The sequence below is a fragment of the Vicia villosa genome, linkage group LG2 (genome assembly GCF_029867415.1).
Source record: "Vicia villosa cultivar HV-30 ecotype Madison, WI linkage group LG2, Vvil1.0, whole genome shotgun sequence".
NCBI lineage: Eukaryota > Viridiplantae > Streptophyta > Magnoliopsida > Fabales > Fabaceae > Vicia > Vicia villosa.
Genome location: NC_081181.1, coordinates 162665785 through 162679547, shown reverse-complemented (window position 1 = coordinate 162679547; position 13763 = coordinate 162665785). Strand labels below are relative to the sequence as shown.

At 34.3% G+C, this 13763-nt stretch overlaps 2 protein-coding genes across 2 annotated transcripts; both read left to right on the top strand.

Moving 5' to 3' along the window:
- Positions 1 to 2429: 2429 nt before the first annotated feature.
- Positions 2430 to 3071, top strand: LOC131650483 (uncharacterized). Its single transcript, XM_058920189.1, has 2 exons — positions 2430 to 2847; positions 2959 to 3071. Exons 1-2 carry the CDS (start codon positions 2430 to 2432, stop codon positions 3069 to 3071), a joined length of 531 nt encoding a protein of 176 aa, XP_058776172.1.
- Positions 3072 to 3397: 326 nt separating this feature from the next.
- Positions 3398 to 11770, top strand: LOC131652794 (glucose-6-phosphate isomerase, cytosolic). Its single transcript, XM_058922750.1, has 24 exons — positions 3398 to 3547; positions 4621 to 4699; positions 4779 to 4855; positions 5044 to 5125; positions 5266 to 5313; positions 6017 to 6172; positions 6250 to 6346; positions 6499 to 6541; positions 6948 to 7015; positions 7124 to 7208; positions 7737 to 7785; positions 7912 to 7984; positions 8072 to 8132; positions 8283 to 8349; positions 8816 to 8872; positions 8980 to 9033; positions 9125 to 9253; positions 9404 to 9467; positions 9573 to 9646; positions 10084 to 10137; positions 10222 to 10290; positions 10839 to 10928; positions 11114 to 11221; positions 11404 to 11770. The coding sequence occupies exons 2-24, from the start codon at positions 4649 to 4651 to the stop codon at positions 11452 to 11454; spliced, it is 1707 nt and encodes a 568-aa protein (XP_058778733.1). The 5' UTR covers positions 3398 to 3547; positions 4621 to 4648; the 3' UTR covers positions 11455 to 11770.
- The last annotated feature ends 1993 nt before the right edge of the window (positions 11771 to 13763 follow it).

Below are 13763 nucleotides of genomic sequence, written 5' to 3'. Positions count from 1 at the left end.
TAGTGATGAAATTTTTTGGAAACAGAGAGCCAAGATGCACTGGCTCGGTAGCGGAGATCGTAACATGAAGTTCTTTCATAGAACTGCTACTGTGAGGAAAAATTATCAAAAAGTGGAGATGTTAATGGATGAAATTAATGTACAGGTGCGTGATCAAGATGGTTTATGTGGAATTGCTCAACAGTATTTTTCTTTTCGAGGAAAGTGTAGGTGATTATGTCCCGGTTCTTGATCTCATTCAGCCCGTGATTACTTTGGAGGATAACAGCAAGTTGTTAGCGAACCTTACTAAGGAGGAATTGTATTCAGCCCTTAGCCTTATGCACCCGGATAAGTCTCCGGGTCCTGACGGTTTCAATCCGGCCTTCTACCAGAACTTTTGGCATATATGTGGTGATGATATTTTTTCAGCGGCGTCTAGTTGGCTTGAGCAAGGGTTATTCCCTCCCTCTCTCAATGACACTAATATTTGTTTAATCCCTAAATGCCCTAAACCCAACACGATGAAAGAATTCCGTCCTATTTCCTTGTGCAATGTAGCTTATAAGCTGGTGTCAAAGGTGTTAGCCAATAGAATGAAGGTTTGCTTGGATAAGTGTGTTTCTGAGGAACAATCCGCATTCATTAAGAACCAGTCAATTTTAGATAATGCAATGATGGCTATTGAAATTATTCATGCTCTCAAAAGGAAGACAAAGGGGAATAAGGCTCATATTGCGTTAAAGATCGACATCAGTAAGGCTTATGATAGAGTGGATTGGGGTTTCTTATGTGGTATGTTGAGAAGATTGGGGTTTGCGGAGAGGTGGATTCATTGGGTGATGATGTGTGTGTCGTCTGTAAATTACACGGTTCTTGTTAATACTGATAGAGTTGGACCAATTAAACCAGGGAGAGGATTAAGACAAGGTGACCCACTGTCACCTTACCTCTTTATTCTTGTCATGGAGGGCCTGTCTGCCCTTATTAAGGGAGCTGTGTCTCGAGGAGATATTCATGGGATCCAGATCTGCAGAGGGGCACCCAGTGTGTCCCATTTGCTTTTTGCTGACGACTGTTTTTTATTTTGCAGGGCCACTATTTCGGAGGTTACTTACCTTTTGGAGTTACTCAAAATTTTTGCCACAGCATCAGGCCAAGAAATCAATCTAGCAAAGTCTGAGGTCTTTTTTAGCCGCAATATCAGTATACCGGCCCAGGAGGATCTTGCACAAATTATGGGAGTCCGTCATGTTCTTGGGACCGGGTCGTATTTGGGTTTGCCTTCGATGATTGGTCGGAGTAAGAAGGAAACTTTTGCTTTTATCAAAGACCGTATATGGAAAAGAATTAACTCTTGGAGGGGGAGGTTCTTGTCTAAAGCAGGTAAAGAAGTAATGATAAAGTCGGTGTTACAAGCTATCCCATCCTATATTATGAGTGTGTATATAATTCCTGATGGGGTGATAGATGAGATTGAGAAGATGTTAAATTCCTTCTGGTGGGGAGGTGGTAATAATAATAGAAGGATTCGTTGGATGACGTGGAAGAAGCTTTCTTGCTCTAAGAGGGATGGTGGCTTGGGGTTCAAGGATTTTAGAGCATTCAACTTGGCTATGGTGGCTAAACAAGGGTGGAATTTATTGGCCAATCCCAATACCTTGGTATCCAGATTCTTCAAAGCAAGGTATTATCCAAATAATTCTTTCATGGATTCTAATATTGGTTCAAATCCGAGTTTTTTATGGAGAAGTCTTTGGAAAGCTAAAGATGTTTTGCGATTGGGATGTAGGTGGAGTATTGGAAATGGGAGTCTTATAAAGGTTGTTAATGAGCCGTGGATTCGAGGAAGCTCTGATGTTTGCCTAAGAGGCCCGTTCCCCCAAGGTGTGTACAATCTTTATGTTCAAGATCTTATTTTACCTAATATTAAACAGTGGAATATTCCGTTTATCCATTCATTGTTTGACAATGTAGTTGCTAAAGAGATCTTGAATGTCCCTTTGATAGAGGACGTGTTGGTTGATGGTTTGGTTTGGAGTGCAGAGAATAATGGGACTTATAGCGTCCGCTCAGGTTACCGTCTTTGGAGAAATTCGCCCACTCATCGTACTAGTTACAAAGTGGCCGGCAAGTGGGAAGAGTTGTGGAATATCATGGCTCCTCCTAGAGTTAAACACCTGTTGTGGAGGATTTGCCGTGGTTGTTTACCGTCCCGGGTTAGCCTGCGCAAACATTTTGTACAATGCCCGGTGGAGTGCCCGGTTTGCGAGGACAATGAGGAAGAGGATTGACATGTGTTTTTCGGTTGCAATACCATTATCCAATGTTGGCGGGCAGCAGGTTTGTTATCTATCATTGAGCCTCGTCTTCATCATTTTAATGATGCTAAATCCCTTATTCTTGATGTTTGTAGTAAAGAAGATAGGAAGGAAGCGGGGCGGTTTGCTATGACGATAGAGGTGATTTGGAAAAACCGTAATAATATAGTGTGGAATAACGATCGAGAGGGATTCTCTAGAATGGGATTGCAAGCCTTCTTTAATTGGCAAGAGTGGTTTACCGCCCAAGATAATCAGAATAGAAGTTCGAATGCTCATACTCCTGTAAACTGGTCCCCTCCTAGTGAAGGGTGGGTTAAATGTAATGTTGATGCTGGTTTCAATAAAACTTACAGGTCCACAAATAGAGGGTGGTGTTTTCGTGATGCCATGGGTAGATTCATTATGACCGGCATTGCTTGGGATATCGGTAATTTATCGCCTTTAGAGGCGGAGGCTTTAGCCTTGAAAGAAGCGGTTCAACATGCTGTCTCTTTGAACATGAACTGTGTGATCTTTGAAAGCGACTCTCAGTTGGTTAGTAAAGGTATTTACTCGTCGGTCACGGGTTCATCAGAGTTTAATTGTATTCTTCTTTCTATTAAACAATTGTTAGTTTCTATTCCAAACTTTGAGGTAAAGTTTATTAAACGCCAAGCGAATATGGTTGCCGACTCTTTAGTTAAGGCGGCCAATTCAAGGTCTAGGCGTAATATCTTTAATGTAATTCCTCCTTGTAATGAAGTTCATTTGATTAATGATATGAGTTAAGTTTGATTTTGTCAAAAAAAACAAAAGCAAAATTATTTTATTTACAAAAATTAATGAGATTTAGAAAATAATTAAAAAAATTATCAAAAGAAACTTTTTCTTTAAAGTAACTTCTAAATTCTCATTTTTAAAAAGTTTATAATAAATAAATGTAAATTTCAACCAAATGAATCGAACTAAAATATTAACAAAAAGACAATTTATTTAAGAGAGAATCTAAATTCAAAATTTAACTTAAATAAGTATAGATCACAATAGCCCATAGTATTGACCAAATAAAAAAAAAAAATGTAATAATTGATGTTAAAATAAAACAACTTTGTTTAATCGTAATAATTGTAATTAAATAATGAAAGTGGTATGTGGCATGCACCTTTCTCTTAATCTCAGTATCTGTGAGCCATCACAACAGCAAAAGGTGAAATAGCATTTCCGTCCACACAACCTGAATCCACCCTCCGCTGTTCCTTTTTCAGGTAATGATTCAAATCCATTTCTCTGCATGTTCTTTTGCGTCTGTCTGTTCCTGTGGTGTGTATTCAGTGAATTTGCTGTTATTTTATTTGGATTTTTCATGCATTCAATATCATTGATTTTGATTCCAGTTTACAAATTTTGTGTGAATCCCTTTTAGAATTTATGTTCATAGTTATCGCTATAATTACTATGGGTGTGAAATCATAACATAAGTGATTTGATAGATTGATCGGAGATCCATTGTCTATAAAACTAATTGTTGGATGCATATCTAGTGTTTGATTAAATGCTTATATGGACCTAATTCCAAATTTGGTTGCATCCCTTTTATTTTTAATTATTTTATAGTAGCATGTTTGGTAATGTGGTTAGTGTGATGCAGCTAGTTGTAGCTTTTGGTTGGACATGAGTTGTTACTGTAAAAACTGATATTGCCAAACACATATTTCATAGCATTTGATTCACAGAATTAGTAACTAGAAGGAAGCTTTAGTGGCTGATTTTTTCAACCTTATCATGTTGCTTTTGGCCTAGAGAAAATTGAGCTTAGTGCTTGAATAATACTTGGCTCGTTTATATTGCTGGGTGTTCTACTTGTGCTGCGGCTCAGCTTCATATACGATAGCTTTGTGTACCAAAAGAGAATCACGATACCTTATTATTAGAAAATTATTTGTTTCTAATGAAACCAAGATACATTATTGTCAATCAGAAATTACCTGGAATAAAGGTCAAAAGTACATTGTTGTCGCACTCCTACCGACTTAAAAGTATTTTAATCTCTCTTAAGTCTTAACTTTTATGGCATTCTATCCTAGGAAGTTTCCAAGATAGAAGTTGACATTGAATTCACTCATGTGTAGTTAACTTGATTCATATATTAAATCTGACCAGTTACTATGCACTGAGTCCGAGGTTCTTTGAAGTAGATATTTGCACATTTTTACTGTTCTTTTTATCCATATGCAAGTTTGTCTTCATGTTTTGTTGGGTGCAGAAAACTTGTATGATTGTTTGTTATATGAAATTGTTCAAAAAATAACATTATAAATTGGGGAAACCTTCTTTGCAGGAAATTGTTCTATCAGTTAAAGCTCTAAATGGCTTCCTCCACTCTCATCTCTGACACTGAGGAATGGAAGGAGTTGAAGGTATGAGAGGGACAATACCTCTTAATTATGAATAATGCAAAAATCGTGGACATTTATTAAATGTTTCTCCTTTGTATAGGACCATGCTGAGGACATTAAAAAGTCCCATTTGCGTGATCTATTGAGTAACGAAGAGAGATCACAGTCACTGACAGTGTATGTCACTTACTTTATAAGGCTATATAATCTTACAATCTGATATTTTATATTTTAGTAGTGACAATAAACTTATGGGATACTGTTTTGAGGATTTGAAAATATTTAGTGCGTGGCAACAAATTGAGCCAATACTAGTGTACTTGTCGTGTGTTGTAATAACCTTCTGAATTTTGCATTCTTTGAAGTGAATTTGATGGAATTCTATTGGACTACTCAAGGCAGCAGGCCACCCTTGAAACAAGGGAAAAACTTTTCAAATTGGCTGAGGTCAGTTCCTTCATTTTAGGTATTTGAACAGCTTGTGTTATATTCTGACCGTCAGCCACGTTCTTTTATAAATGTAAGTTATTCCAACTGAAATGCGATCAATCTGATTACTGATTATTGTATCTGTTGGTGTGATGTAGGTTGCATCCCTCAAGGAAAAAATAAACCAGATGTACAATGGGGAGCATGTAAGCACTTATATACTGATCCAATGAGTTCTACATATACTGTTAGAATATAAACTACAGGAGAATTAGTGTTTAGTGAGAGCTTATGAAAACAGCTTAGGACAAGTCCATAAGCTATTTTCAGCCTGTTTATTTCTATAAGCTCACCAGGATAGATTATAAAAATAACTTATAGCTTGTTTAAAAATAATTTCACTTTATTTTATCTTTTGGTTAAAAATAGTTTATCTATAAGCACTTAATTGATGAGCGGTTAGTTACGTTGTTTATCTAAATAGAGGCTTAAAGTAGTTAAGATTTAGCAAGTTAATTAAAGGAGTGTTTGTATAAATAGGAGGGTACAAGAACAGAGGGCATTCATTAAGTATTTAGTATTATAAACATTTAGTAATAGAGGATTGACTCTGCTGTAGAAGGTGAAGCCCTTGCAGGATCTCTCTCCTATTCTTTCTCAATCTTTCGATAAAACAGTCCTTTCTTTTCAATTTAATTTCTGGTTTCCTAACATATATTCATGTCAAATTCAACTGCGTTGTTTTCTTCTTCCGTCGTCTGAAATAAAGGCGTTAACTCTCAATTATATCTTTATCAAATGATCTCTGAAATTCCATCCTTTTGTCTAGGAAACAATATATATCAAGGATTAAATTTCTTCATTTCTGAGGTACCGTATTTTATTTTGTAATTTTTCTTGAACTTTCAGATAAACAGCACTGAGAATAGAGCAGTACTTCATGTAGCTCTTCGTGCTTCAAGGGATGCGGTTATACAGAGTGATGGAAAGAATGTTGTCCCAGAAGTTTGGAATGTTCTGGACAAGATCAAGGAGTTCTCTGAGAGGGTCCGCAGTGGATCTTGGGTAATATGCTAGTCAATAGTTTATGTGGACATTGTTGAACTTGAGATTAGAGTACTAAACTAATCATATTTCCGCAGGTCGGAGCTACTGGAAAGGAACTGAAGGATGTCGTTGCCATTGGTATTGGTGGTAGCTTCTTAGGTCCACTCTTTGTTCACACAGCTCTTCAAACAGGTTGCTGACACTTTCTGCTCTCTTAGTGGCATTTATATAATCTTTATTTTATTTTTGTTTGTAATCTTTTCTGGTACATATGTGAATGAGCACAAAACCATGTATGATATCTTTCAAACAAGTGCTAAATATGTATTTATTATATCTTACAGATCCTGAAGCAATTGAATCTGCAAGAGGACGTCAGCTGCGCTTGTAAGTATCTAAAATTGTTTTGGTGTCTGACTTCTGATTTATACCATCTAAGTATGCCTTTTATAGAAGCATTATTTAAATTATGCCTCATGGTTTGTGCCCTGCTGATTATTCTTAAAGATTGGTATACATGCGTGAGAGAATGTAATAATGAATGTAAATTGTAAACTTGGCTGAGGCAGGCTTTCTATTAGAGGCATCTCATGATCTTTTTTCAAAGGGTCAATGTGTAATTTAATGGCTGAAATTTGAGATATATTCGGGCCAAAATATGTTTATGTACAGCGTTTCTCTTACTGCAAGTATGCGATATTTGCTGTTGGAACTGTCTTGCTAAAGCTTAACATATTAAGAAAACCACGACTTCACATGAAATCAACCTCTATGTATTTGCTTCTATGTGCAGCCTTGCAAATGTTGATCCAATTGATGTTGCTAAAACAATCACAGGATTAAATCCTGAAACAACACTAGGTAAGTAGATCATTTCAACTTTTCTTATTTTCCTTCACATTTGACTTAAGAGATTGCTGCTGATCCATCTTGTGTTTTATATCGTTGCAATTTTTCTTATTTCTGCAGTTGTGGTTGTGTCAAAGACTTTTACGACTGCTGAAACCATGTTGAATGCTCGAACACTCAGGGAATGGATTATAGCTTCCCTAGGGTAAGTGAAGCTTTAAAGGTATTTGATCAATAATTGTAGTAAGATGATGGTTCTGGTGTCCTACTATTTCTTTCCATATTTTTTTGTAGAGACTTGCCAATAGGATATGGGGGTTTTACTCTTTGGGCTTTGTTTAGATAAACAACTTAATTAAGGGCTTAACATATAAGTGTTTATATAAAAAGTATTTCTATAACAAAAAATAAAATGAAATCAAACTCTTTTCAAATAAGCTATAAGCTATTTTTGTAAGTTATTCTGAAGAGCTTCATGTAAATAACCTGAAAACAGCTTATGGATTTGTCATAAGCTATTTCCAAACAGTTTCACACGTGCTTATGTCAGTAGATAAATTCAAATTATCAATCCAAACAGACCTTTGATTTGAACTTATAGTATTATATTTGCCACACCCCGTATCCCCACTGGCTTCAGCCTTCAAAATATATTTGTATTTATGTTAAAGGTAAATACTAACTAGAATTGACAGTATTATGAAGACTTGCTTATGATTCAATTTTACTTCAGGCCATCAGCAGTTGCAAAACATATGGTCGCAGTTAGTACAAATCTCGCGGTATAGCCATATGTTATTTTCTCTTTTGCCATTTGCTAGCTGATTTACAGAAATATTGTTTGGTAAATATAATTTATTTATCGCAGCATGTGTTTACTTTTTCTATTGCCTTAATTTCTGTTGCAGCTTGTGGAAAAGTTTGGCATCGATCCTAATAATGCTTTTGCATTTTGGGATTGGGTTGGTGGCCGTTATAGTGGTAAGCATTTTGCCTGTTTTAATAAAAAAAGCATAGTAATAGGAAACTGTTTATTTTTTTGACCCATTTTTCATATGTTGTTTACAGTCTGCAGTGCTGTAGGAGTGTTTCCTTTATCCCTACAATATGGTTTCTCAGTAGTTGAGAAGTATGTGATTTCTTATTCTGTTGATGGCAGTTCGATTGAAAAGTTCTATCTTTTCATTGTATTTACTTATTTTTTGTTTTATATGATTGACAAGGCATTATTCAATGTTCATATGCTTGGTTTTTTATATCCTGAATTTCTTTTGTGAAGGTTTTTGAAGGGAGCTTCCAGCATTGATCAACATATGTATTCAGAACCATTTGAAAGAAACATACCTGTAAGACCCTACCTTTGTGTTCTTTAGGTTTTCTTTGCTTTTGTAGATCTCCCGCACATATTTTACCAACTTTAAGCCATTTATTTTACTTCAATCTAGTGACTAGAAAGTAATTATCATTAACAAGCTCATCCTATGCTGAAGGCTTAAGCTATTCGGCAAAGGTCCAATAATGATTTTTACAGTAACATTAACTATGTCATATAGTAGAGTACAACATCAATTTCGAGAACTAAATTTTCATTTGAATTCTCTCTTACTAATACTTTACAGTCTTACAGTATCATGTAAATATAGTATATAGGGTAACATTAATTTTCATATTTGTTATGATTCAATATATACATGACAGAACTCTGCTGTGTAATACACTGTATCATTAAATTTAAGTAATCACACCCATATTTCCTGTTCTTCAGAGTTATTTATCTATACGGCATTTTAATAACATTTTGTCCATGACCAGGTGCTTCTGGGACTGTTGAGTGTATGGAATGTCTCCTTTCTTGGATATCCTGCCAGAGTGAGTACCTAATATTTGGTCAATTTTATTTTCTTAATGTTTATTGTTGACTCGCGACAATTCTTAACAAATTTTTTCAATAACTGATATTTCTGGTTAAAATTCAGGCCATCCTACCTTATACTCAAGCCCTGGAAAAGTTTGCCCCACATATTCAACAGGTATGTTTGTTATTTTTATATGTGAACGAAGCCTCAGGCAATTTTTAATGCTGCTCCTCTCCGTTCTTATAATTAGTGTGTCTCAAATTAGGTTAGCATGGAAAGTAATGGCAAGGGTGTTTCAATTGATGGCACCCCTCTACCGTTTGAGGCCGGTGAAATTGATTTCGGTGAACCAGGAACAAATGGCCAGCATAGTTTTTATCAACTTATACACCAGGTGATATTCGGATTAAGATTTCTGTATTTTATTAAATTGTATACGTGCCTTCCTATCTGTTTATCGATTTGTGTAGATATTAATGTTGTTTCTTTTATGAACAAACTTTGTTGTTAAATTACATATCTATCTAAATATCCTAATTTACAGGGACGTGTTATTCCATGTGATTTTATTGGAGTTGTGAAAAGTCAGCAACCAGTTTATTTAAAAGGTAAAGTCTCTACTTCCATGTCATGGTTAGTGCTTCTTTTAGTTTTAAAGTGGTTCTTTTTGTGTTTGAGATAGATAATTCAAACTCATGTGCTTTTCTATGCAGGAGAGGTTGTGAGCAACCATGATGAGCTAATGTCAAACTTTTTTGCACAACCAGATGCCCTTGCTTACGGGAAGGTACATTCTTATCCTCCTTCCTTACCTGATTCATGCTTTAATGTAAACAAAGGTGCCCTTGAATATGAATATGAAGCAGTATAGTTTATTTCTCTTTCTCAATATCTAGAGTAGAAAATAAATCGATTGTGACTGGGTCTTCATTATTTTTTAGAAATAATAATAAAATTAACATATGTTAATACTTTATGCTTGGGATAACTTTTATTGCAATTCAATCTTTTCCTTTTCAAAATGAAGAAAAAAAATTAACTTGGCCAGTTTTTTGACTCACTCGACTCATTTTCAGCCCTAGGATTAAGAGATTTTTTAATTGACTGGTTTGAGATGTGCCCCACTTTTCTATGTCGACATGTTTTTGACAGTTCTTGATTGTAAATTTCAAGAAATATTTTAGTTTGTTTCGAGGGATATAATTGTTAATAACTTTTCTACAGACTCCAGAACAATTGCAGAAAGAGAATGTTCCTCCACATCTTGTGTCACACAAGGTAATTTCCTTTTTGTTTCCGCACTGCTTTTGATGTTATAGAGTCTATAAGCAGTTTCCTTACTATGCTTTCATTTGGCTGCAGACATTCTCAGGCAACCGACCTTCTGTCAGCCTTCTGCTTCCATCATTGAATGCTTATAATGTTGGACAGGTTTGAAATTCTTCTGCTCATATTATATGATTAATGATTAAAAACAAACTAGTTAAGGATCCATTTGTTTCATTATTTAATAAAGTGTTTTCTAGAATGTGTAAAAAGTGATTGTTTTTTTAGCATTTTTCTGAGAAGCTACTTAAAACAACTTCTCAAAAATGTTTGAAAATTTATTGTTTTGAGATTCTAATTCCTTAAACAAATCTCATTCTAAAAACATCTCAAGAATTATTGACACAGTTTTTTTTTTCTTCGCAAAAGTGAATTTATTAAGAAGGTTTAAATTATTCATTTACTCTGGTGGTCCCTGAACTATTTGAGGATTTTCAAATAGGTTTTTGAAGTAAAAAAGTTTATAATCAGGTCCATGAACTTATCAATAATTAGTAACAAGTCTGTGAACTAATTTTTGTTATAAATAGTCTGTAAGTAAGTCCTTCTTGACCTTAAATAGTTTATAATTATGTCCTTCATGAACTTATATAATTGGTTTTTCTGTACAAATTGAGTTATTCGCTCTAATATCAGTTTTTATGCATTCCCAGTTGTTGGCAATATATGAACACAGAATTGCTGTTGAAGGTTTCATATGGGGCATCAATTCTTTTGACCAATGGGGAGTGGAGCTAGGGAAGGTATGTATTTGATTAGCGACCTTTTTCGTGTGCCTTGCATGAACAATACAACTTATGTATATAAGCTCTCCCAAATAGTCTTACATGCTTATTTCAATAGTACGTTTAAAAAACAAGTCAATCAAAACAAACAGTTACTAAGTTTCATTTTCTTTGTTGTTTTTTGCTGCATGATGTTAACACAGTCATTAGCCACTCAAGTGAGAAAGCAACTTAATGCATCTCGCACAAAAGGAGAACCAATTCAAGGCTTTAATTTCAGCACTACAGCTATGATAACAAGATATCTACAGGTATATGAGAAATCCTAACTCTGTTATAAGAATTAAGAAAAAAATTAAACATATTTGTAGACTTACTTTTAACTGAACCTTGGTTTCTGATTCTTTATCCTATAAATACTTATAGGTAAATTTGTTTTTTTTTTCTTATTTATTTTAGAATTCTTAGTTGACTTTGTTTGTTTACATTGCAGGCAAGTTCAGATATTCCAGCTGATCCTCCAACCAGTTTACCTCAGATATAACTTTCTATTTGGTGGAAATTGATTAAAGTCATCTTACAAGTCTCACTCACATAAGTTGTTTTTTATACAACAGCATGCTTCATACTTTTTGTCTATGAACTACATTTTGAAAAGTTTTGGCATGTTCGCAATCATACTTTTTTTTTTCTTCTTTCTTTTTGTTATGAATGATGTCATCATGTTAAAAACACCATCATTTTGAATTGGCATGTTGAGGCTCACTCAATACATTCATGTCAATGTAAGCTTCCTTAATGAACTGAATGTTGTGAAATGTGAATTATTAGCAATGAATAAGTAATTTCTTTCCCTTTTAGTTTTCATGTTCTCAATAGTCTATGCACATGGCCTAAAGCATTAACTTTTTAAATTATCACACTATTGTATAATAGTTGAAAATCATGAATTACAATTCCATCTATTTTTCAACTTTCTGGGACACTATTATTGTTGGGGAATGCTTGTATGATAAAAATATACTTGACAAACAAGCAACACTAACTGATGTATTGAATTTTCATAACATGGATTAAAAAAGTAAAAATGCATATAAAGTTAATTCTATTATTTGCATCCCTGTTTCTGAGAGGAGTTCTGATGAGTATAGATAATAGCTCACCACTATTGTGGGCCCATAGACAAAAAGCCAAGGTGTTCCATACAAAGTCCCTACATGGTTCTTCACATGCATAACTTTCATTTCTTAAGAGATTGGTATGGAAGTGAAGACAGGAGTTGAGACTTAGAAGTGTGCTCTTCTAGATGTCACAGATTTTGATTTCTCAAGTGTCAACAATTTCTGTGGTGGATCAATTCATATATATTTTTGCTCTGAATTCCATTGGGTCATCTGCTATTGGACAGTGAAATTGATCTTTTTGATTAGTATCATATTAGCATGTCTTTAAGTCGAATATCAAGTTACAAAAAACATGAATGACTTACTAACACAAAAAGGACTCTACTTTATACAATGTAATATGGTTGGTCCCTTTTTGCACAACCAAAAAAAAGGTAAGAAGACAGCAAGGTAAAAATAGCTTACATCATTAGACATGTGGGGATATTCTGTGATTATATGCATACATCAAGCGTGCTTTTGGTCCATCACGTTTCAACCTTTTCTTTTTGTCTTTCATACAGTAAATCTAGCATGTAATAGTGATCTTTACTCGCAACAAAATAGGCCAGCTGTTTCTTCTGTTTTTGAATAGGACATTCCAATTCCCTCTTCTCTAGATGCTTTGCTTTTCTAGTGTTACTTCTACATCATTGGCTCCCATTTTTACTCCACTAGGTTTGTTTCAAAAATGCATACATCAAGATTTGAAAAACCAAAACAAAGATAAATTTGAAGTTGAATCAAATATATTTGCAGTTTAATGAGGAATCGTAGTAACTACCAACCACTATGTGTTTGAAAAATGGATTCTAAGTAATGCATTTGATAAAACTTGTAAGTGTTGATAAGGCAATTTTTATAATGAGATGTATACTTGTTTGATTTTGATCAAACGATTTATATAAATTGTGAGATTGGATTTTGTCTGAAATAAATTTTATAAAGTCACATATTTATACATTTGACAATCCTTACTGTTGATTGTTCCTGAACGATTTATATAATGCGATATCTATTTATCAAACTTGTAATAAACATTCTATACAATTGGGGGATTTTCCAATGACGGAGAAATTAGTGTTTGCCTTCATCAGACACACCTTTATCTATTTGTTAATAAGAATTGTTCATCATTCTTAAACAATTTATATGATGCATTATATATTATTTTGAATATGTAATATAGACGATTTGATGTTGGTCTGAAAATTCCAAAATACTTATCTCTATGGGCTCACACATTAATACAATTAACAATTTCGATCATTGATCTTGACAGTATATAATAAGATTTATAATTAACAAATCAATATTTTGGACCGTTGGATCTTGTTTCAATTTGTCCATGTGTCAACTACATGATTGTGAGATTCTCTTAGTACAAAAATCCTGGTCACTATGTGCCTATGTCACAGGCCTATCACTCTTTTAAGAGTAGTGACTAACTGACTATTGGTGATTTGGTTTTGCACGCCAAGATCAAACACTCTCTAATTGATTCTAAGTTGGATAAGGAAATCATCAACAAAATATAGCCAATAGTATTTGTCACAAAGCAACATTCTTTGTTTGTATTATGTTTCTTTGTCTCCTCAACACCATACATCACATCTCGCCTTGTTATATTCTCTCATCATCACTACTTTACTCTTTTATTGTGGTTATCAAGTCCCCCACATCACTAACA